The 25,540-nt window shown below is 35.7% G+C and overlaps 1 protein-coding gene across 4 annotated transcripts in view; it reads right to left on the bottom strand.

Moving 5' to 3' along the window:
• PIK3CA (phosphatidylinositol-4,5-bisphosphate 3-kinase catalytic subunit alpha) overlaps positions 1-25,540 on the bottom strand; it is a 95,404-nt gene that overhangs the window by 7,581 nt on the left and 62,283 nt on the right. For all 4 annotated transcript variants that reach the window (XM_017506291.2, XM_017506295.2, XM_017506293.1 and 1 more), the window contains 14 exons: positions 24,275-24,380; positions 23,601-23,753; positions 23,375-23,509; positions 14,886-15,010; positions 13,971-14,052; positions 13,511-13,675; positions 13,196-13,299; positions 11,979-12,150; positions 8,416-8,522; positions 7,775-7,896; positions 6,558-6,636; positions 3,174-3,344; positions 2,494-2,611; positions 2,244-2,395 (listed from right to left, as the gene is read on the bottom strand). In XM_017506291.2, coding sequence (XP_017361780.1) covers positions 2,244-2,395; positions 2,494-2,611; positions 3,174-3,344; positions 6,558-6,636; positions 7,775-7,896; positions 8,416-8,522; positions 11,979-12,150; positions 13,196-13,299; positions 13,511-13,675; positions 13,971-14,052; positions 14,886-15,010; positions 23,375-23,509; positions 23,601-23,753; positions 24,275-24,380 — 1,791 coding nt within the window. The remainder of the gene's footprint in view (positions 1-2,243; positions 2,396-2,493; positions 2,612-3,173; positions 3,345-6,557; positions 6,637-7,774; positions 7,897-8,415; positions 8,523-11,978; positions 12,151-13,195; positions 13,300-13,510; positions 13,676-13,970; positions 14,053-14,885; positions 15,011-23,374; positions 23,510-23,600; positions 23,754-24,274; positions 24,381-25,540) is intronic.

Raw genomic sequence — 25,540 nt, 5'->3', positions numbered from 1 at the left:
AGCCAAAGCAAAACTAAGCAAAAAGAACAAATCTGGAGGCATCACATTGCTGGACTTCAAATTATACTAACAAACTATAGTTACTAAAACAGCATGGCACTCATATAAGTAGACATATAGACCAATGAAACAGAATGGAGAACCCAGAAATAAAGCAAAAAATTTACAACCAGCTGATCTCAGACATACAAAAACATAAATTGGAAGGACACCCTGTTTAATAAATGGTGCTAGGAAAACTGGCTAGCCAAATGTAAAAGAATGAAACTGGATCCCTGTCTCTCACCTTATACAAAAATCAACTCAAGATGGATTAAAGACTTAACTCTAAGACCGAAGCCATTAAAATTCTAGAAGATAGCCTAGGAAAAATTCTTTTGGACATTGGTCTAGGAAAATAATTAATGACTAAGACCCCAAAAGCAAATTCGACAAAAACAAATGAAATAAATGAGACCTAATTAGACTAAAAAGCCTCTGTATAACAAAAGAAATAATCATCAAAGTAAACAGACAACCAATGGAATGGGAAAAAACATTTGCAAACTATGCATCCAACAAAGGACTAATATCCAGAATCTACAAGGAATTCAAATGAGCAAGAAACATATAATCCCATCAAAAAGTGGGCTAAGGCCAGGTGCAGTGGCTCAAGCCTGTAATCCCAGCACTTTGGGATGCTGAGGCAGGTGGATCACCTGAGGTCAGGAATTCAAGACCAGCCTGACCAACACAGTAAAACCCTGTCTCTACTAAAAATACAATAATCAACCGTGCATGGTGGTGTGTGCCTGTAATCTCAGCTACTTGGGTGGCTAAGGCAGGAGAATCAGTTGAACCCAGGAGGCGGAGGTTGCAGTGGGCCAAGATTGCCTCATTGCACTCCAGCCTGGGTAACAAGAGCGAAACTCCGTCTCAAAAAAAAAATAAGAGAAAACAAATTTTTTTTTTTTTTTTTTTTTTTTTTTTTTTTTTTTTTTTTTTTTTTTTTTTTTTTTTTTTTTTTTTTTTTTTTTTTTTTGAGACGGAGTTTCGCTCTTGTTACCCAGGCTGGAGTGTAATGGCGCAATCTCGGCTCACCGCAACCTCCGCCTCCTGGGTTCAGGCAATTCTCCTACCTCAGCCTCCTGAGTAGCTGGGATTACAGGCACACACCACCATGCCCAGCTAATTTTTTGTATTTTTTTTAGTAGAGACGGGGTTTCACCATGCTGACCAGGATGGTCTCGATCTCTTGAACTCGTGATCCACCTGCCTCGGCCTCCCAAAGTGCTGGGATTACAGGCTTGAGCCACCGCGCCCGGCCTGGAAATTTCTTAAACGTCGTAAAGCAGATCTAGCATTTGGTCCAGGAATCCCACTACCCAGAAAAAAAGAAGTCATTATATCAAAAAGGCATCTACATGCGTGCAGCACAATTCACAGCTGCAAAGATATGAAACCAACCTAAGTGCCCGCTGACCAATGAGTGGATAAAGAAAATGCACATATACACCATGGAATACTACTCCATCACAGCAAAGAATGAAACGATGTCTTCTATGGCAACTGGGATGGAACTGGAGGCCAAAAATGGAAAACCAAATACAGTATGTTCTCACTTGTAAGTGAGAGCTAAGCTGTAGGTACACAAAGGCATACGGAGTGATATAATGGACTATGGAGACTCAGAAGGGAGAGGGTGGGAGGAAGAATGAGGGAGAAAAAGTACATTTTGGGGACAATGTACACTAGTTGGGTTACAGGTATGCTTGAAATCTCAGACTTGACCACTATTGAATTCATCCATATAACCAAAAACCACTTGTACCCCAAAAGCTATTGAAATAAAAACAAACAAAAAATAGTTTTTGCTAAAGGTGTAAAAGAACATCTATTATTTTATTTTATTTATTTTGATACAGGGTCTCACTTTGTTGCCCAGGTTGGAGTACAGGGTTGTGATCACGGCTCACTCACCGCAGCCTCAACCTCCTGGGCTCAGGTGATCCTCCCACCTCAGCCTCCTGTGTAGCTGGGACTACAGTGCATGCCCCATGCCCGGCTAACTTTTTAATTTTTTGTAGACATGAGTTCTTACTATGTTACCCAGCCTGGTCTTCTTACTAAGGAGTTGGGATTACAGGCGTGGGCCACCACACCCAGCCAACATTTATTATTTTGAAACAGCTTGAAAAATATTGATTGTTTCTAATACAGCAGTCAGAATTCTTTATTTTGTGCTTTTAATTTCTTGAGCTCACCTCTCAAATTCTCTTGTCTTTGTGCATTCCTGGGCTCCTTTACTAATCACTATTAAGAAATCCTGTGTCAAAACAAATGGCACACGTTCTCGTTTATAACCAAATTTTTTCTTCTTGTGATCCAAAAAGTGTCCAAAATCTATATGAAACAGCTTTCAAAAATAAGAAATTATGTTATAGTTAGACATATGCAGATACAAAACATCTTGAATTAATACACCAAAACATTTTAAAGAGGGAAAACCATTACTTGTCCATCATCTTTCACCATGATGTTACTATTGTGACGATCTCCAATCCCCAGAATGAAGGTAGCTACACAATATCCAGCACAAGAACGCGTAAACAGGTCAATGGCTGCATCGTATCTACAAAGAAGAAATCAACGCCTCATGAGTAGTAAGGAAATACAGAGGGATTCAGGCTAACTTGGGAAAAGAGGGTGCACATGTCTGTTGAAACAATGAAGACAAGCACTGACATTAGGGAACAAAGTCATTATGTTCTAAGATTTTGAGACTGTAAAGTTTTCACGGGTTTCTAAGGAAATTTCCAGATGTTCACTGACCAAAGAATAATTCTTGTCATAGTGAAAAAATACCATGTCATTAAAATTATTTTCCAATCATTTTAACAATGAATTAGAAATAAAATTTTGAATATGCAATGTTAATTTGTTTTAAAAAGAATGAGCAATAAAAATACATTTTACAAACTAATACAGAAAATGAATGTATAGGATTTTACCAAATTAAAAGTAATTATAACTGTTTAAATCCATTAACCTCAAATATTTCAAAGGTTGAGCATATTTTTTTTCCAAAGAAAGTACAATTGTTTTCTCTGGTCTAACTCAGAGGAATACGCAAACACTGACAGACTCATCTAACAAAAACTTAGATTGACATAGGAAGAAAGAATAACACTCACATTTCTCCTTTGTTCTTGTCTTTGAGCCACTGGTGCAGTGTGTGGCTGTTGAACTGCAGTGCACCTTTCAAGCCGCCTTTGCACTGAATTTGCATAATAGTGTGAGAATTTCGCACCACCTCAATAAGCCCCACACAGTCACCGATGGACAGACAACCGTAAGGTAGCATTCTGAAAGAGGAGGAACACATTTACAATTAAATGATGGAATTTTAAAACAGCAAATATTTTAATAGCCTAAAACGTGAGTATTTTATTTGCAAATCTGTCATGTAAGACCTTTACTGCCTTTACCGAATTTTCTTTTTATGGTGTAATAAATACACTTCTGGAATAATCCGCAAAGTTACCGGTCATCATTTATTATAACCGTCAACTGAGAAAGCACTGAATTTTTATCAGAAAAGCATTAAGAAAATTATTATGACAATGAAAATTTTACAAACATTTATGGCTTTAAAAATACAGGGGAATTTAAAGATGTTTAATTAACATGGAAATAAAACTGTAGGGCAGGAGTTCTCAGATTTGTTGTCTCAGGACTCCTTTACACTCATAGAAATTATTGAGGATCCCAAAGAGCTTTCAGTTATGTGAATTACATCTATTGATATTAGAAATTGAAACAGGAAAAATAAAATTTTAAATATTTACTAATTCATTTAAATGCAAAAAATCATGACAAGTTAGTATAAATAACATGAATCGAAAAATGCATTTAAAAAATTTAGTAAGAAGAGTGACATTCTTTCACATTTAGAAAAAATTTTTAATGTCTGGCTTCATAGTACCCAGCTGGATTCTCATATATGCTTTTGTATGCAAGCTAATGCAATGTTTCAATTAAAGTATAAAAAGAAAATCTAGCCTCAGAAAGATAGGTAGGTAGAAAAAGAAGGAGTATTATAATAGACTTTTCAGATAATTGTGATATTTTTCTTTGATAGTATTCCAAAACTTGACACGATATAGTTTCTCAAGTTGCAAAATGGAATCTGAAACCGTATCAATAAACTTTTCATACTGCTACATTAAAATCAATTTGTCTTCCTGGTCTTTGAACGGATCTTTTGCACTTTTGCACATTCGTGATTTTACAGTATCCTGCAGGGCCGTTTGCAGATGTTCCCAATGTTGACACTTTTCATCATACCATACTAAAAAAACCGCAATTGTTAATATTACCAAAAATCTCATCAGAAAGCTGTTAAGTTTAGGGACTCTGTTAGGTTCAGTGGCCGATACTAAAAATTAGAATTTTCAAAATTCTAATTTTGAATTCCAAATGAAATTTTTGTTGCAAGCTTGAATTTTATCATTGGCAACAAATACTATCACAGTTGTTTTCTTCAAAGAGACAGGCACATATTGTTCATTTTCAAGAAAATGTCTGCCAAATACCCATGTCTTGCAACCATAGCTTGGCTATTAGTTATTTTTAAAGTAAAAATCATGTTCCATCAAACAGCCGCTAGTTCAGCTCACAACTCAGTTAATCCTGCAAATGTTTTCCTTTGATACGATCATAATACCTGGGGATGCAAATTCTCTGAGGTGCCTTCCATTTATTCACGTGGAGAATTAAACAGGACATATGGTCAAGGGTGCAAAGATGTGAGGGTTTAAAGAGACAATGAAGAAAGCACCTAACATCCAGACTGACATGCAGGTACTCAAAGTTTGGTTTTCCTTGCTCTGTTCTCATAAGCTCTCTCCATTCTTTTCACTTTTCCTTTACTTCTTCAACTCCTAAAACAGTCCACACTTACTTTCATGTACTTCCTGAATTCCGTGTAGCCTAGCTTCTATGCCTACCACTCTAGTGAGTAAACTTAATCATGAGTCACTAAATCCAAGTGCTTTTTCATAGACCTTATTCTTTTAAACCCCCTGAAGCCCTTGGCCCTACAAATTGTTGGTGAATCACTTCTTCTAGTACCCCTACTTATTTTGACCATTTCTCTTACAGAAGCTTTTCTTCTACCTGGTAAATACAGAAATTTCTTAAGGTTGCATTCGTGCTCATTCTCTCTTCTTTTATGTTTTTAGTGAACATGCTCATAAAGAATTCAATTGTCTTCTAAGTCTTGCTATTAAAAAAACAAGCAGGGTTAAAATAAACCCGAGTCTGAATTATAGTTTTGCCAAGTATAAATAAAAATGCTGCTATGATTTTACTTAAATAATTTTAATCTAAAGTTAAACTTGAAATAAAAATTTTTACTTGTATTTAAGTTAAAAAAATTCAGAAAATATCATAAGACTAAAAAACCCTTAATATTTCTAATCATCTTACTTAACTTTGGATACTTTTTTGCCAAGTCACTAATTTACAATTAAACAAGGTAATTACCAGGGTTACATAGTTACAACCTTTACTCTTCCTTAGCTCTACAATCTTTTTCACAGTCTATTCCTTTGGGGGACGTGGCACCGGGCTCTCTCACGACACAGGAAATTACACCAAAAAAGGCAATTTGATTTATACAACATTAACCATCTTTGGAAAGCAGCAGGGCTAAGCAACATATCAGGAGTTATGGATTTGAAGTTGATGACAATTTTGTGCCTTAGCAGGTCACTTAAAATGTCCACTTTCTTCTTTGCATACAAGGGTACTACTATTTGTCACTGATACATTTTTTTGTATACTAGCTACTCTTAAAATGTGTAAGAGGCATACAAATAAGCCCTTGTTTGCTGTTACCTGCAATTCCTACTAAATGTACCCTGTTGTCATGGCTGGACTTGACGCTTAATATCCTCTAGAGGACAACGTACTTTCAGAGAGGGTGGGCTTTGCCTGAATGACTATGGATTTGCAAAAAGACAAGCTGGATAAGGAAGAACATTTTAGAAGCAACAATGACTAGGAGAAGATGAAGCATGACAGAAAACTGGGTGATAATACTGATATTGTGGAAAGTTTTATAGAAACCAACAGACTGGTAAAAACTCTAAGCTTAGTTGGTTGCATAATTTTACTGCAAAACTGATTCCAATATTTGAGGATTTATACGGTTTTAGAATTAGAAAATTTCCATGATAAAATTGTTCAGAAGTTGTGTTTTCTTTTAAACAAAACTTCTGAATGAAGACAGGGGTCTTGTGTGTTTCCTTTGTCTTGCTCCTAATGGGACACTCCAGAGGCAGCTGCAGAGTATTTATTAGCTTCTGAGCTCTTTTTACTTAGCTGAGTATAATTAGCTATTCTAAGTTAAGTAAGAGGAGGATACATCAAAGTACTATAGTGTAATCCTATGGATAACTACTATGGCATGCATTTCTTTTTAGATATATGCCTCTATATGCTTCTATAATTATTAATAGTTCACTTTTTCAGGATAACTTTCAACATACAGGTTTCCTTACTGGTTTACCTACCGAAGATCAAGACCTTGATTTTGCCAGATATTTTCCATAATACGAATAATTTGAAGTGTTAGCATATCTTGCCGTAAATCTGAAATTCAAATAATATGTATCACCATTTAATGCCACAAATGCAAATTTGGGGATCACGCCATCACATGGTTTTCAAATGAAAGACAAATAAATATAGCTATATGTACTCTTCAGAAGAAACTATAGGAAAGCAATATTCTAATTTCTTTTTTAAAAATTTATAAATGAGTGCATAGCTTCACTCAAAGCCTTTATATAGCTTAAAGTAATTTATGTATAATTTTTAAGATGGGGTCTTGCTATGTTGCCCAGGCTGGTCTCAAACTCCTGGGCTCAAGTAATCCTGTAGAGCAGCTGGGATCACAAGCATGCACCACTACAAACGGCTCTTAATATTCTGATTCTTAAATCCATCTCTAAAGTCTTTGTGTAAACATATTTGAATAACAACGTAGAGTAAGTGAGCATGCATCTCACAAAACCTTTAATTAAAACGTTTATAGTAATTATTTTTCTGAATCCTTAAACATGTCTATATTAAATACCGGGATCAACAGAATTCACTGCTGAAATGTCATTTCCTATTGAAAACCCATCCATGACCCTCCTTCACTGCTCCCATAGCCTTTTCCTCCAAGTATGTACCTTCTTTTATATGGTTCCTTAGCAGACTACCCTTCTTCTTTGTACCATGCTTGCAATTTTATTTTTGTAATTATTTTTTTAAGGTCCCTCTTTTCTCTGTTAAGCTGTAAGCTCCAAGAAGGCAGGGGTTCTGTTTTGTTCACTGCTAAAATCCCAGGGCCTACCACATAGAATATTTATGGAATGAATGGATACTCACACAGCTAAGCAAAAAAAAAAAAAAAAAAAAAAAAAAAAAAAAAAAAAAAAAAAAAAAACCAAAACAACAACACTTCTCTACACAGGTCCACGGGAGGTGGTTGGAGGCAGGGAACAGGAAAAAGAAAAAACAAAAAACTGATTTCAGGACTTCTGATCTAAACTTAGTACTTCTTTTCTTCTCATTGAGTGTACATGCATATTGCAAAGGTTAAGACGTCTGATTAATATTACGTATTTTATCATGTGTGTATTCCTTAAATGGCTTTCAATAGTTTTCATGGTTCATAAATATCCTGTGTATAAAAACAGCTGAATTCATGCATCACAAGCTCATTAATACTCTTCCTTACCATCCCCATTTTTAAAGATGATCTCATTGTTCTGAAACAGTAACTCTGACATGATGTCTGGGTTCTCCCAATTCAGCCACAGTGGCCTTTTTGCAGAGGACATAATTCGACACTCTTCAAGCCTTTAAAATAGTTGAAAACTTTACTAGGCACCTTTGCTTTATTATTATTTTACCCTCACATTTATTTTAAAATAGAGACACAATATAGCTTTTTGAAGTGTTACAAAGATTTAAAACTTTCTCAATTTTTATTTAGGCATTCATTTCTAAGGAGTATAAAAAATAAATACTAAAAGTTTTAAAAGTTATTATATGATTACATATGAATTTCCAACAAATAGATAGAGATATATCATTAGTTTTAAAGACACTACATTTTCATTTCTTATCCTATGATACCAAACATTCTGGCCATAGAAGGTTTTAAACTCTCTTATTTAAGTAGTAAAAACTCATTCTAAATAAACGCAGTACTGAACTTGAGACAATTGACTACTCTTATTTTGAGGGTAGGAGAATGAGAGAGAGAAGCATAGAAAACTGAACATTCTAATTATAACAGACATTTTGACTTCTCTCAAGATTTTATCCAGAAAAGGTATTTATTTAAATGTATCAATGAACCCCCGCAGGAAGTACCTGAGATTTCCCAGTTGATGAGCAGGGTTTAGAGGAGATAGAAAGCCCTGTAGAGCATCCATGAAATCTGGTCGCCTCATTTGCTCAACTAAAAACTTCATCTGTACCTGATTTTTTAAAAAAGCATATAGTAACAGTAAGAAACTGATTTCATAGAAGGTAAAACTGACTGCTAATTTCTCTTACACATGAGAACCCCATGCTGTACAGTCCTCAATCTACACCCTAGACCCCTGCCTTCTAATAAGGAGGGTTCCTACAACACGGAGCAGCAGCACTCAGGGACAGAGCAAGGCGGCAGCATGGTGCACCTTCCTGTATGAAGATGAAATCGGCCTGGGATAGTGGCGGGGCTTTTGGCGGTAGAGCAGGGCTAGTCAACTGTGGCCTGCAGCTCAGCTGCCAGTTTTTAAACTCAAGCTGTATTAGAATATAGCTACACCCATTCATTACATATTGGCTGCTTTTACACAATAGCAGAGTTGAATACTTAAGACAGAGACCACAAAGGCCTGCAAAGTCTAAAACAGTTACTATCCGGCCCTTTAAGAAAATTTGCTGATCTGTGTTCTAGAGGAAAAAATGAAGGAGATCATGTTATTTTTGCTTAATCATCTTACTTTTAGACTTTGAAGAAAACACATTCATACTCTTTTTGTTGGGTAGAAGTGGTCTAGAGAGGCTAAAATAAATGGTTGGGAAAGGAACTTGTAAAAACATTTGTTACCTGGAGTCTTGTGCTATACTCAGGTTTTACTAAGTGGCTACAAAGCAATATCCTTTTTCATTCAATTCAAACCAGAGCCCAGACTGCTGAGCTATCACACAATAGTTGGCATTTTATTTTAGGAAACCTACACCTATTGAACATGTAAAATGTGGTAGGGGTGGAAAAGCGGTTAGGAGCTAGGAATTCATAATAAATTAATTTTCATGCTGGAATTTAAATAATAAAGTTTTTTTTCTTCTTGTTATGTATAAATGAATGGTTAGAAAACTAGTAATCACTGTCTAGATAGCTCTTGTTCATGTAAAGGCTTTTTTTTGAGACAGAGTTTCGCTCTTGTTGCCCAGGCTGGAGTGCAGTGGTGCGATCTCGGTTCACCGCAACCTCCACCTCCCAGGTTCAAGTGATTCTCCTGCTTCAGCCTCTCTAGGAGCTGGGATTACAGGCATGTGCTACCACGCCTGGCTAATTTTGTGTTTTTAGTAGAGATGGGGTTTCTCCATGTTGGGCAGGCTGGTCTTGAACTCCCAGCCTCAGGTGATCTGCCTGCCTTGGCCTCCCACAGTGCTGGGATTACAGGCGTGAGCCACTGTGCCCGGCCAAAGACATCTCTTTTTCTATAACTGGCAGCTCTAATGTTAGCACAGTGCTTCATGTATTTTATCACTCACTGTTAACGACCAAACACAAAACCACTCAAAGGAACTGCTCATGTTTCTATGACTGTAATTCTAGTTCCCTATCAGAATCTCATTTAAGTCAATAATGACCTGAGTAATGAACTTCATGTTCCTAATTAATCCACTGTATCATAGCCAGTTTGTGATATAAAAACTCAGCTTAGAAGAAATGCTGGTCTCCAACCACCTGGTCTCCAACTTACAGTGGTTTGACTTACGATTTTTCAACTTTATGATGGTGTAAAAGCAACATGCATTCAGTAGAAAGTATACTTCAATTCCGAACTTTTATCTCTTCCTGGACAAGTGATATGCAACACAGTGTTTTCCTGAGATGCTGGGTGGCAGCAGCGAGCCACAGCTCCCAGCCAGCCACGTAATCACGTGGGTAAACAACCAGTACTCTACCCTGTACTGTGTGGCCAGCAGTTCTGGATATTGTGTTTTATATTTTTTGCATCCCATCATGTCTACAAAACACCCATTTGCCTTTAAGATATTTTCAACTTATGTTATCAGGATATAACCCTATCATAAGTTGAGGAACATCTGTCTTTACAAATGTATCTAAAAGGTAGTTTCTTTTTTCTTAGCTCAATTACAGTATATAAATGCAATACATGCTGTTCTTCCAGGGAAGTCTAGTCCCTTCTTGACCACAAATTCCAGTATAAGAAAGAGTACAATTATTTTCTAACATCCTATATTTGAATTTATATATCACACTTCAATAAAACCAACTCACACACTGTATGACATTTACATCACTACAGTAACTTTCTTTTAAATTTTCTTTCCTTCAAGTACTAGCAATGGAGATGTTGGAAAAATTCATTCAGTACTGCTAATTTACATTCTCTGTCCTTTAAGGACTCAATAATAAATGATTTTTTTTTTCATTTCACTAGCGGTGAGGAACAAGCTTTCTTTTTAGTGTAAGCGGTGGTGAATTAGGATGTGGTGGATTGGATTGAATAAAGAATAGGGTGTAGTAAAAGGTCATAAACAAATTTACACTGGACTAGGCACAGTGGCTCATACCTGTAATCCCAGAACTTTGGGAGGCTGAGGCGGGTCGATCACTCAAGCCCAGGAGTTGGAGACCAGCCTGGGCAATGAGGCAAAACCCTGTATCTACTTAAAATACAAAAATTAGCTGGGAGTGGTGGCCTGCTCCTATAGTCCCAGCTACTCAGGAGGCTGAGGTGGGAGGGTGACTTGAACCCAGGAGGTTAAGGCTGCAGTGAGCCAAAACTGTGCCACTGCATTCCAGGCTGGGCAAAGAAGTGAGACCCTGCCTCAAAAAAAAGAAAGTGTACGTTGTATTTCCACTCCTTAGTTATACTAAGCTAGGCTGCAGATGACTAGAGTGTGTGATACAGTTACTGAGTGACTTGAAATCCATTTTAAACTTGGCAATGTAAAAATTAACTTCTTTCCACTCATTTTAAGGGTAAATGACGGCCAGGCGCGGTGGCTCAAGCCTGTAATCCCAGCACTTTGGGGGGCCGAGGCGGGTGGATCACAAGGTCAAGAGATCAAGACCATCCTGGTCAACATGGTGAAACCCCGTCTCTACTAAAACTACAAAAAATTAGCTGGGCATGGTGGCACGTGCCTGTAGTCCCAGCTACTCAGGAGGCTGAGGCAGGAGAATTGCCTGAACCCAGGAGGCGGAGGTTGCGGTGAGCCGAGATCACGCCATTGCACTCGAGCCTGGGTAACAAGAGTGAAACTCCGTCTCAAAAAAAAAAAAAAAAACGGAAAATGAAAAAATAAGGAAATAGCAAAAAAAAAAACTTAGGGACATGTATAAGAGAAAGGAAGGGAAAGTAAAGGGATTTAACATTTACTGGGCACCTTGTATGTTCCAGGGATTGTGACAGGTCCTTGGCATATCTCATGTAATTTAATTCTTACAATGACCTTAGGAAGCAGGTATTATTCCCATTTTACAGACAAAGATGAGTCTCCAGAGCCCACATAACGTGTCTAACACTACACAGCTGAGAGGCCGTGAACTTGGGTCCAAATCCTAATCTGCTTGATTCCAGGTACCATGATCTACACAGACACTGGGCTTCTCCACAACTCTGTCCCACGGCAATGAAAAGAGACTAGCTATGAATAAAGAGTGACAAGCTAGAGTCACACACCTTTTGTGTTTCATCCTTCTTCTCCTGCTTGAGGATGTCAGTCAAGTTGATGAGCTTTTCCATCGCCTCGACTTGCCTATTCAGGTGCTTCAGATACATCCCACATGCACGACAATAGGACTCCAAGAGCAGGCCGAACCTCTGGCTAACTGTTTTATTGTGCATCTCAGATCTAAAAGAATTGTGCAACGTTAAAAAAAAAAAATATATATATATATATATAGTCTTAAATGAGTATACAAATAATCTTTGCTAAAAAATTTAAACACTCATTTTCGAAATCCAATAAATGTTACAATCATACTAATAATAAAATGATTCAAAACTTGTAATTTAGAAGCAAAACCATCATGAGTTTCAGGTAGTTCCCGAATATGTGATTTAATAAACATCTAGTTTTCAGGTTTATTTCAACAACTTTTCATTGACTAATCTCAGCATAAGATATAAAAACATGGAAAAAGGAAATTGGGCACAAAAATAATCAGATGAAGCGGGAAGGGGCAAAGCGCTCAGTGGATGCTGTTTGACTTTTCTGACACACACGTCCACGCTTCTGGTTTTCAATTTAACTTCCAGGTTCCATTTAAAAATTTTAACACTTAAAATATCATATTAGATATAAATTTGTTTCTAAATTTATGAAAAATTATACAGTTTAAGACCTGTAACTTTTCACTACCAGATATATCACATTCTACATTTTTTATTCTTAATTAGTTTTTTTTGTAAGAACCATGGGAGTTTGACATTATTGTTCTGAATTTCAAGGTAAAAATTTTTTTCCTTTTTTTTTTTTTTTTTTATGTTTTCTAACATTTACTTATACCAGTCTACTCTCAGCTATAAAACTAATTACTCCTTACCTTCTGTGATTTGTCCTTTTTTTTTTTTGCAATATTTTAATCCACACACACAATGTAAACTATGGCAATATTCATCTGGACCTAGGAAATTTTACTTAAGTAGAACAAAAATCTTTGAAAATATTTCAGCTCTCATTCATGATTAAAATTTAGTTTTGAATTTATTTACTTTTTAAATTTCTAAGAGCAAAAGTTGAAGCAAAGCTCATCACTGGTACAAAATACTTCTAGTAGGAAAACTCTTCCAGTCAAACAAAAACAAAAGTATGTAAGTAATACATATTTATAAATCTATTAAGAAAGCAAATAATAAGTACCTTAAGAACTTAATGGGGAAATAATCAGACTTACTTTAAATGCCAAAAGAAAAAGTGCCCAATCCTTTGATTAGTCAATGCTTTCTTCAGTAAAAATCTCACAAGCAAGTTATCCAAATATTGTTCATATTTTAGGACCTAGGTGATTTAAAAAAACAAAAAACCAATCAGGGTCAGTTTCTGTGTGGCTGATCTAAAGAAAATTTTTTCAGAAGGAAAGTGGATATTCCTGGTAATAACTTTTTTTTAAAGAATAAAACTAGTTGGTGCAGTAGGGTTTTTGGAAGTTGCCTGGATCTGGAATAAATTATTTTAGTTAAACGCTATTTACTATTTTACATTATTTTACCTGTACTAGCTGAATTAAATACTGAGAAAGTTTGTCATCTGTTAAATATTTTTCCAAGCACCGAACAGCAAAACCTCGGACCATAGGATCTGGGTAATTACAGTCCAGAAGTTCCATAGCCTGCTCAGGTTTGATCGGAGGCCAGTCTTTTACCAAGCAGTACATCTGTGTATGAGAAAGGCAGTAAATCACAGTAAAAACGCAAAGATAGTTGTCAATGAGCTGTCCAAAACACTGGCTTAACTTCTGATTTTAAAATTAGTTTAGATAAATAATCTCCTTAGAGTCTGCAGTTCTAATTTGTTTTATCTGTGGAAATAATGTTAAGGGTATTTTTTCTACACGACATTATTATTATAAGTCTATTTCATTTGTTTATGCAGACTTTCTGAGAAAACAATTTAAGTGACATACTGAATTTTTACAACCTGTTATCTAGTAATCTCAAACATATATTTACCTGGGCAACTTCATCTCTAGAATTCCATTTAACAGACAGAAGCAATTTGGGTAGAATTTCAGGTATAGTTACACAATAGTGTCTGTGTGGGAGAAACGAAACAAAATAAACATTCTTGTATGCTACTCAAAAGGTTTATACGTCTACTCAATATGCAATCTTTAAGAAGTTCCAAACTTTTACCATTACCATCCTTTTTAAAATTCAAAAGACATCAGTGTTTAACACTATAGTTGGAAATATATTTACATATATACTTAGGCAACAGTTATAATAGCAAAGAACACAAAAGGAAAAGAATGATTGTAAGTACTTAAATTTAGTTAATAGTTAAGAAAAATTATGAATATATGTTGTACCATTCTTTACATAGCTCATACTTTTCACCTACTTATGCAACATGAATGCATCACAGAGTCACCACTTTTACTGTTAACGGACAAAACTTAGGTCTTAATGGACTTTCTGAAGAAATGTACCACAGCTGCTTTATTTAAATATACCAGTATCACCAATAGAAGGATAATTTCTTCATAAATGAAAATAAGGCATTATACTATTACTTTGAAGGAACATAAGAAAAAAGAAAAATGAAAGAGAACCCCTACAAATTATAATACCTAGACCAACTAAATCACATCTAAATTGATCTAAAACTACTTGGGTATTTTAAATAATCCTAAAGAAAGTCCTATCAGGAATGCAGAGTAAGAAAAAGCATTTAATGCACCAACTACCAATGCAGCATGATTTCTACAAATATCAACTTACAGCCATTGTTTTTTTAAAAGGCAATGTTTATAATTTAAAAATAATGTAAATTCTGGTTTATTTACTCTAATAGGTATGGTAAAAATGTAGCTCAGTTCTTTACTCTGCAATAAAGAAACAGAGAATCCCCATTTTAGCACTTACCGGTGGCTCCATAGAAAATCTTTCTCCTGCTCAGTGATTTCAGAGAGAGGATCCCGTGTACAAATTGCTCTGAGCTGTTCTTTGTCATTTTCCCTTAATTCATTGTCTCTCGCTAGCCTGTTACTCTGTAAAATAAAATAATATCTCATATACTTTTCTCTGTCATATTTTTCCCCTCTGGATTCATGAGTAATTTACAAAAAAAGGAAACAAATTTTCAATAAACTTTACATTGCTAATTAACTGTTATAAGATAATTTATTCTCATGGCAAGACTTTATTTTCAGAGACAGGAAAGAATCAATTTAAGATATAATATTTGTGGAACAAATTCAGTAATTTATTTGGTTAATATTACACCAATCACAGAATTGTAACTGCTTAAGTTAGCCAGCAAGAAGGCCAGATTAGGACACTACAGGATGGTAGTGAACATACATTTTACTCTTCCTCCAGATGAGGATCTTGTTAACTGTGAATGTTTCTGATACAAGAGAGTAAGAAACACTAAAATAAAATGTAAACAATTTCATGTTCTTTGCCTGAACATTTCCTTATGATCACTGCAAGGCTTTGAAATTTAAAAAGTAAAAATCAGTAAGGAAAAAAGAATGAAGAAACACCCCCATTAAAACACTGTATCCTGAATATTAGAAAACTAAAACTAACATTTTAAAAAAATTCCAAGCAATGTATATTCTCTTCAAATATAGATATATTAACTGAGTACTGAATAATGAGTTCATATTGATGTATTATGTGAACAAATAAAACTCCCTTAGGGTGGGTTACAAATATTTCTAATGGCTAGAAATGAAAGCAGCCATCCATGTCACTTGGTTTGTTTCTATGCTGTCAATTTATTCAACAGCATGAAGAAATATCACTGGCACATATCTGTTCAACCAATATTTATTAAGTATGTACTATGTACCTTGTTTTGTTCTTGCTGTTGGGATTACAAAAGAGTAAAAGACCCTGCACTAACAGAACCTCTGTTATAATGGGAAGTAAGAAAAATATTGGAAAATTGATATAATGTACTCTGGATGATTTAACAGAGAATGACTGAGAACATAATATTTGTGATTCAAGTAACATGAAAGAACCATCCACACTAAGATTAGGAAAGACTATTGCTGGTGGAGAAAACACTGCAAGCCTTCCTTCTGCCCATCCCACCCCAAAGAATTACTTTGCTATGAAGGAAGAAAGCCAGTGAGCCTGATAGGGAACAGATAAGAGAAAGAAGAAATGCAAGCTGAATTCAGACCATGTAAAACTTGCAGGCCAGGGTATAAAGTTGGGATTTTATTTTTATTGAAAGCTATTTAAAGGATAAATGCCATGACTTGATTTGTATTTCATAAAGATGATTATGGCTGCTCTGTGGAAGGAGGGAGACCAGCTAAGAGGTTATTGCAAAGGTCAAGGAAAGAGAAAATACATACTCAGTCCTCGATTTATCAGGAAAAGAAGTCACTACTGTTTATTTATTTTTGTTTACATTTTAAATGAAAAATAATTTCAGAAGAATAAAGTGATGGGGAAAACAATTTTATTAATCATTTTAATAAGAATTCAAATATTATAAAAATGAATTTTTATCCACATTTTCCTGGTCTTGAAGATAAAAATATCATTGTCAAACTAGAAACTACACTGTCAAAATGCAATACTTTTAAAAACTCTGACAGCTCATAAATGTTGAAGCCATCTTTTTTCCTCTATAACTGCAAAATATTTCTACTTTTATAGTTGTAAATACCAATTAGAATAATCAACTCAAAGAGTTATTTTATTTCTACATCATTTTTTTCCTTATAGTCACATCTGTAGACACAGCTACCTTCAGCATTTGTTCATTTAAAAAGTGTATCAAGTAAATTTTTAAAGTAGATTTACAAGTTCAAGGAAATAAAAAAGAAAATTTTGATGCATATCATAAAAGATGAAAAAAATATTGTAAAACATGAGGTTGTTCAGGTTCTTTTCACAAAATATTGTGTGATTAAGTTATTCTGGTGGAATGCCTAACTGAATGTGAATACAAATTTCCTTTTTTCGTGAGAAATATATTCTTTACTCATCATTATCTTGAGTTTGAGAAGACTTAAGACAACTGAGAGACAGTGTAGGTATTGTCACCTGACGTTTCATTTATATAAGAAACTCCAGCACGAGTAGAGTTTGTAGTAGTGGTTCTCAACCAGGGTGACTTTGCCCCCTTGCCCTACCAGGAACCTTTGCTAATGCCTGCAGACTTTTGATGGCCATCACTCAGGAGGACGGCACCTCTGGCCTGCAGCAGGGTAGAGGTCAGGGATGCTAAACCCCCTGGATTAAACACACAGGACGGCTCCTACCACAAAGAATTATTTGGTCCAAAATATCAACAGTGCTGAGGTTGGGAAACTCTGCTCTAGAGTGCTACTATCTATCCCTTTGCCTTCATATTATGATTTATCTAATGGCTTGTGAAATATCTTCCTCTGTCAGTTTTCATCTGTCATCATTCTGGGTGAAAAGTGAAAAATTCTGAATTCTCAAGTGTCCAAGGAAAGCCTGAAAAAAAAACAACGAAACAAACAAAAAATTACAAAGACAGTGTTTGCAGACTTCTACACTTCTGGAAAGATGATGCAGGGCACTGTGCAATGCTGTAAGAAAACTGGGGGACGGTGTGATAGTGATGATTTATTTCAGTATTTCACCACCCTTCTAGGTTCTTCCATCCTTCTTTTAGATTTTTATTCTTTTTTAGCATAGTTGGAAATAATGAATATGGATGAAATAATTTCTAGGATGATGAAATAGTAAAATATTTAAGATACAGAAAAACTAAGATCCCGTATTGTATCTTAGATTTACAGAAGTTTCCGATAGATACAAACTGTAACTGAAAAAGAGAAGTTTTATCCCACTATAAAATAGCAAATTTCCTTTTTCTTTGAAATAAAAGTTTTTTAAAGAAAGAATACAGTCATCAAATATCAATCCTTACGAAGAGAACTGCTCAAAAAAGAAACTCATATCTTTTAAATTATATATGCAAAAAAGATAATTCGGTTTACAAAAAATGTTGGTGAATGCCTCACTGAGAATGCAGCTATAAATCAATAAACTTCTTAAGTGCAATATATCAGGCTGCCTCTTGGTACTGCCATTACTGTTACTGGGACAGGCATATTTTAGGCTTCTTGAACCAAAATTCATTGGCTGGATTACCTGTAGCCAACAAGGCCAAAGAAAAAGTAATATATTTGGAAACGGGGGTAAAAAAAACACCAATGAACACAGACATCTTGTCCTGGCATTGACACCTTTGCCTTTGAGAAATCAGGGAGAGTTAATGGTTCTTAAAACTAGTTATATTGTGATTCCAAAGCTATGGCCAAGATTAGACAAATAGATAAATATTTAAATTCCGGCCTGGCGCGGTGGCTCACACCTGTAATCCCAGCACTTTGGGAGGCCGAGGCGGGTGGATCACGAGGTCAAGAGATCAAGACCATCCTGGTCGACATGGTGAAACCCTGTCTCTACTAAAACTACAAAAAATTAGCTGGGCCTGGTGGTGCGTGCCTGTAGTCCCAGCTACTCAGGAGGCTGAGGCAGGAGAATTGCCTGAACCCAGGAGGCGGAGGTTGCGGTGAGCCGAGATCGCGCCATTGCACCCCAGCCTGGGTAACAAGAGCAAAACTCTGTCTCAAAAAAAAAAAAAAAAAAAGATAAATATTTAAATTCCATCGTATATACACCCCTTCCTGAGGAGCCTGGGCTAACATGGTGAAGGCCTGTTGTTTCCTCTGCTTCCAAGCTCAACTAACAACATACTTATGCAGACGTACCCTGTGTTATTGTGCTTTGCTTGATCATACTTCATACTGCATTTCTAACAAACGGAAGGTTTGTGGTGGCATCCCTATGTAAAGCACCATTTTTCCAAATGCATGGGCTCATTTTTTGTCTCTGTGTCACATTATGGTAATTGTTACAATATTTCAAACTTTTCATCATTAAACATTATGATGATCTGTGATCGAAGATCAGTGATCTCTGATGTTACTTTGATACATCTAGGCGAACCATGAGCCAATGATGATGGTGAACTCAATTATAAATGTTGTTAGTTCTGACTTCTCCACCGGCTACCTTTGCTCATCTTCCTCCCTCCCCTCAGGACTCCCTATTCCTCGAGACACAATTATAGTGAAATTAGGCTAATTAATAACCCTACAATGGCCATTAAGTGTTCAAGTGAAAGGAAGAATGCCTCTTCTCCTGGTTCAAATCAAAAACTAGAAATGATTAAGTGTAGTGAGAAAGGCATGTCAAAAGCCATATAGGCCAAAGGCTAGGCCTCTGGTGCCAAATAGCCAAGTTGTGAACGGAAAGGAAAAGTTCTTGAAGAAAATTAAAAGTGCTACTTTGGTGAACACAATGCTACTTCGGTGAACACAGTGCTACTTCGGTGAACATGGTGCTACTTCAGTGAACGAAGTGTAAGAAAACAAAACAGCCTTATTGCTGAAATGGAGAAAGTCTTAGTGGTCTAGATAGAAGATCAAACTAGCCACAACTTTTCCTTAAGTCAAAGCCGAATCCAGAGCAAGGCCATTACTCTTTAAATTCTGTGAACACTGAGAGAGATAAAGAAGCTTCAAAAGAAAAGCTTTTTCTTTTTTTTGAAAACCAGCACAAAACAAGGATGCCCTCTCACCACTCCTATTCAACATAGCAATGGAAGTTCTGGCCAGGGCAATCAGGCAAGAGAAAGAAATAAAGGGCACTCAATTAGGAAAAGAGGAAGTCAAATTGCAGATGACATGATTGTATATTTAGAAGACCCCATCATCTCAGCCCAAATCTTAAGCTGATAAGCCACTTCAGCAAAGTCTCAGGATACAAAACAAATGTGCAGAAAACACTAGCATTCCTATACACCAATAAGAGCCAAATCTCTAGTGAACTCACATTCACAATTGCTACAAACAGAATAAAATACCTAGGAATACAACTAACAAGGGAGGTGAAGAGACCTCTTCAAGGAGAACTACAAACCACTGCTCAAGGAAATAAGAGAGGACACAAACAGATGGAAAAACATTCCATACTCATGGTTAGGAAGAATCAATATTATGAAAATGGCCATACTGCTCAAAGTAATTTATAAATTCAATGTTATACCCACCAAGCTAACACTGACTTTCTTCACAAAATTGGAAAAAACTATTTTAAATTTCATATGGAACCAAAAAAGAGCCCACATAGCCAAGACAACACTAAGCAAAAAGAACAAAGCTGGAGGCATCATGCTACCTGACTTCAAACCATACTACAAGTCTACAGTAATCAAAACAGCATGGTACTGGCACCAAAACAGAGATACAGACCAATGGAACAGAATAGAGGCCCCAGAAATAACACCACACATCTACAACCATCTGATCTTCAACAAACCTGACAAAAGCAAGCAATGGGGAAAGGACTCCCTATTTACTAACTGGTGTCGGGAAAACTGGCTAGCCATATGCAGAAAACTGAAACTGGACCCCTTCCTTACACCTTATATAAAAATTAACTCAAGATGGATTAAAGACTTAAATGTTAAGACCTAAAATCATAAAATCCCTAGAAGAAAATCTAGGGAATACCATTCGAGACATAGGCATGGACAGAGATGTCATGACTAAAACACCAAAAGCAATGCAACAAAAGCCAAAATAGACAAATAGGGTCTAATTAAACTAAAGAGCTTCTGCACAGCAAAAGAAACTATTATCAGAGTTTGAATCTAGCACAGGTTGGTTTAAGAGGTGTAAAAAAGGAGCTGTGAAGCAACAAGGGCTGGTATAAAAGCTGCTGCAAGTTATCCAGAAGATGTGGCCAAGATGATGATGAAGGTGGTACACGAAGCAACAGATTCTCAGTGTAAACAAAACATTCTTATGATGGGAGGAGACGCCATCTAGGACCTGCACAGCTAGAGAAGGGGAGTTAATGCCTGGCGTCAAAGCTTCAGGCTGACACTCTTGTTCAGGGCTAATGCAGCTGGTAAGTGTAATGACTCCAAATTTGAAAGAAGGGTAAAATGCTATCAAATAGCACCATGCACTGCAGAGAAATCATTCATGAAAGGAAGTGTCAATCAATGTGGCAAACTTCATTGTTGTTTTATTTTAAGAAATTGCTGTAGCCTCTCTAACCTTCAGCAACCACCAGCTTGATGAGTCAGCAGCCATCAACACTGAGGCAAGACCCTCCACCAGCAAAAAAATTACAACTTGCTGAAGGCTTGGATGATCATTAGCATTCTTAGCAATATTTTAAAAGTGTGTACATTGTTGTGTTAGACATAAGGCTATCACACACTTTACAGATGACAGTATAATGTGAATGCAATTATTATATGCACTGGAAAACCAAAACATTTGTGACTCTTGATTGTGATTTTTACTTTAGTACAGTGGTCTAGAATCAAGCTCACAATACCTCAGACATCTGCCTGTACTTGAGTCTCAGTTTCAAGGTCACTATCTCAGAGAGGTCTTTCCCAAGCCCAATATACATATATTTACCTTTCCACACAAATCCTCAGTTAGTTATTCTTAGCTCACTATTGTTTTGTCCTTCCTGGCACTTACCATGATTTATGCAGCTGACCCTGGGACAATACTGGGGACGGGGCACTGGTCTCTTGTACAACTGAAAATCCATGTATACATTTTGGCTCCCCAAAAACTTAACTACAAATGCCTACTGTTGACTGGAAGTCTTAACAGAAATATAAACAGTTAATTAACACTTACTTTGTATATGTACTATACACTATATTCTTAAAATAGAGTAAGACAGAGAAAAGAAAATCTTAAGAAAATCATAAGGAAGAGAAAATTCATTTATAGTACTGTACTGATACAGGACATTTATGTTGTCTTTTGACCAAGCATGATGGCTCCACACCTGTAATCCTAGTACTTTGGGAGGGTGGGAAGGGAAGATCACTTGAGCTCAGGAGTTTGAGACCAGTGCAGGCAACATAGTGAGATCCCATCTCTTATAAAAAAAAAAACAAGTTTATGTTGTCTGTTTACAGGATGAATTGTCTGTCTGAAATAAGGGAAACTGCAGGTGCAGACCTCAATATATGGTGCGTATCAAGCAATTCAACTTTTTCTGGTAGCATCATGACTTTTCTCTGCTTCTTGAGAGCACCTCCAGCATCATTAGAGGCATTCCGTCCAGGCCTCATAGTGTTATTCAGGGTTTACGGCATTGCACTAAACATGATGAAAAATATGCAAGAACTGTGAGAGATCACTTTTTACTGCAATACACAATTTACTGAAGTGATGAAGCGCTCATGTAGAGATGATTAACATTACATAGTGTTTTTTTATTGTTGTTGTTTTGTTTTTGAGATAGAGTCTTGCTCTGTCGACCAGGCTGGAGTGCAATGGCGTGATCTCGGCTCACTACAACCTCCGCCTCCCAGGTTCAAGCAATTCTCCTGCCTTAGCCTCCCAAGTAGCTGGGATTACGGGTGCATGCCACCACGCCCGGCTAATTTTTGTATTTTTAGTAGAGACGCGGTTTCACTATGTTGGCCAGGCTGGTCTCAAACTCCTGACCTCAGGTTATCCATCCACCTCGGCCTCTGAAAGTGCTGGGATTACAGGTGTGAGATACCACACCCAGCCTATATAGCATTTTAAGTGGATATCTGCAACATTCCAGCTTACCACAACAGCAAAGGAGGTGGCTATGAAATTATTACAGTAGTATAGCATGTACTACAGTTAATTTTATGCAGATATAATTTAATACTGCATCTTTATGTTTGTATTTCTCTTGACTACGACTGGTGGCACGTATGGTCTGTGTGTGTGTATGTTTTGATAAATTTTAACTTCTTATAATAGATTTGTGTATATTTTATGGTCATAAATGATAAAATTGACTTGTATCTACATATATTTTATGGATTAATGACATAGCTAACTTTGATTTTTTTGATACTTCTAGGTTATGCAGTTTGTCTCTGAGTTTTTTCAAATTGTCACAAATCTCTAAAAAAATTTCCAATATACTTATTGAAGAAAATCCACATATAAGTAGACCAGTTTAGTTCAGACCCATGTTGTTCAGGGGTCAACTGCAATCTTGTACTTCTGCTTTATCTGCTTCATGTCCACTTTCACCATTAGAGTACATACTCAATGAAGGTCGGTTTAGTTCACGATTTTATTACCTAGTGCCTTAGCCCACATTCAATAAACATTTGTTGAATGAAGGTAGCCTAGGGCTTTAAGCAGAGCTGCGGTAAAATTATCAGCATATAGAGAACTTAATTCTATTGCAATGCTGGTCCTAGAGCTCACAGTATCTATGCCAGTAAAATACATGGATCCTTTTCCATACAGAAAGTATGCACCTAAATCTACAGATTATGACTAATACTTAATAAACTCAGTGATCTGCCTTACCAGTCCTGCGTGGGAATAGCTAAATCCTGCTTCTCGGGATATAGACCAATTGGCATGCTCTTCAATCACTGACATGTCTGGAAACTTTACCACACTGCTGAACCAGTCAAACTCCAACTCTAAGCATGGAGTTTCCTAAGAGATGGAAGAAAAGCTATTATATATACACAGGAGAGAAGGCTTGACTGCCATAAAAATATCTAATTTATGCCAATAAAAACCTTACTTTATTTGGATTTGATCCAGTAACACCAATAGGGTTCAGCAAATCTTCTAATCCATGAGGTACTGGCCAAAGATTCAAAGCCATTTTTCCAGACACTAGAGTGTCTGTGTAATCAAACAAGTTTATATTTCCCCATGCCAAAGGACAGTGTTCCTTAAAAAACAAAAGAAAAATATTCACTAGTCTAAATTACAAAACACATTTCAAAACACTTTTCTTCCCCAGAAAGGAAAATTCAACAATCATCTCTATAATAATGGAATATACCTAAAAAACAAAAAACAAACAAACAAAAAAAACCACACTGATTTTTCAAAGTTTAAGCCCATTCTTTCCTTTTTCCCATTTGAAATTACATGTATTTTCTTTAATTACAAATAGAAAACATGAACCAAAGCAAGCATGACAGATATTTATATACAATCCTGGTTATACAGTCACTTTGCATTTTGAAAAGTGGTATCAATATGAACTCAAAACATTCATCATAAATAAATTCCTGAAGCTCTCCCACAGTATTCTTCTATGATGCATTTATTAAACATTTAAAAATAGGTTTTATTAATATTTTCTCAAATATAAAATAATATTCATTTTGTGAAAAATTCAATCAGTAGTATAATCAGCAGGAGTTTTTAAAGGTAAACGTTAATTGTTCCTTCGAAACACTTTACCTCTTTAGCACCCTTTCGGCCTTTAACGGAACAAATGGAAAGGCAAAGTCGAGCAGCACGAGGAAGATCAGGAATGTATATATCATAATTCAGCCATTCACTCCACCTATGTAAAATTTTAAAGAAAAATAATATATCAAAAAAGTCTTCATCTAAAGTACATAAATGACTCCTACAAATCACCAAGAAAAAGATAAGCCAAATGAAAAACAGGCAAGAGATTGACTGAAGTAGGCATTTGATAAGATCATATTCAAATAGTTAATAAACATGAAAAGAGAGTCAGTCACACAGAAAATACAAATTAAAATCTCATGGAGATATCACTAGACATAAGAATGGCTAACACTATAAAGACTAATGATGCCAAGGGGTGGTAAGCTTATGCAGTAACGGGAAATCGCATACACTAAGACTACGGGGGTATAATTTGTTACAATCAATTTAGAAAGCATAATCTACTAAAAGTAAGCATATGTATACCCTGTGACCCAGCTCCAATTCTAGGAATAAAACCACAGAAATGTATGCATTTGTTAAAAACAGAAGACATGGGTACTTACTTTGTGACTAAACTATATATACAATTATGATTTGTATACTTTTATGTTTCTGTGGTACATACTTCACTAAAAAAATTTATATATATTATAAATATACATAATATAAACATATTGCAAATAATATATATATTTATATATATTTATATAATTTTGCTCATAAAAAGTCAAATGGAAAAGGAAAACTAAACAAGGTAAAATGAGATTTTTCTATTATATTTACTTTTATACATAATATAATTTTATCCAAAAGGACCCACTAATCTAAATAAATCAGTATGCAAATAAAATGATGGATACATAAAGTATTTGAATTTAAGAATACTTTATAAAAGATAATAAAACTTCACATTCATAAGTGAAGAATAAAACATTGGTACAAAAGTGAACAAGATAAAAAATTATTCAAATTTTAACTGTCTCCTAAGATTAAATGAGATAACACAAGCAAAGGAATTAGAATCAGAATAGCAATTGGCCCATGATAAAAGCTCATATGTTAGACAGTAATTTTAAAAGCTTTTCAAATGTCTTCTTTATCACTCTGGTCTAATGTTGATTATAAATAAAATAACTCTTAATCAACAATAAAACTGTATAAAAATTCTATTTTTAATTAGCCAAACTAAGTAATAAACCTCATCAGTAAAATAGGTTCCACTTATTCTAGTATTGCTCAAGTATGGACAAAGATTTTTAAAATATG

Source organism: Cebus imitator, unplaced genomic scaffold, assembly GCF_001604975.1.
Source record: "Cebus imitator isolate Cc_AM_T3 unplaced genomic scaffold, Cebus_imitator-1.0 Scaffold353, whole genome shotgun sequence".
Lineage (NCBI taxonomy): Eukaryota > Metazoa > Chordata > Mammalia > Primates > Cebidae > Cebus > Cebus imitator.
This window is presented reverse-complemented; position numbering and strand designations above follow the sequence as displayed.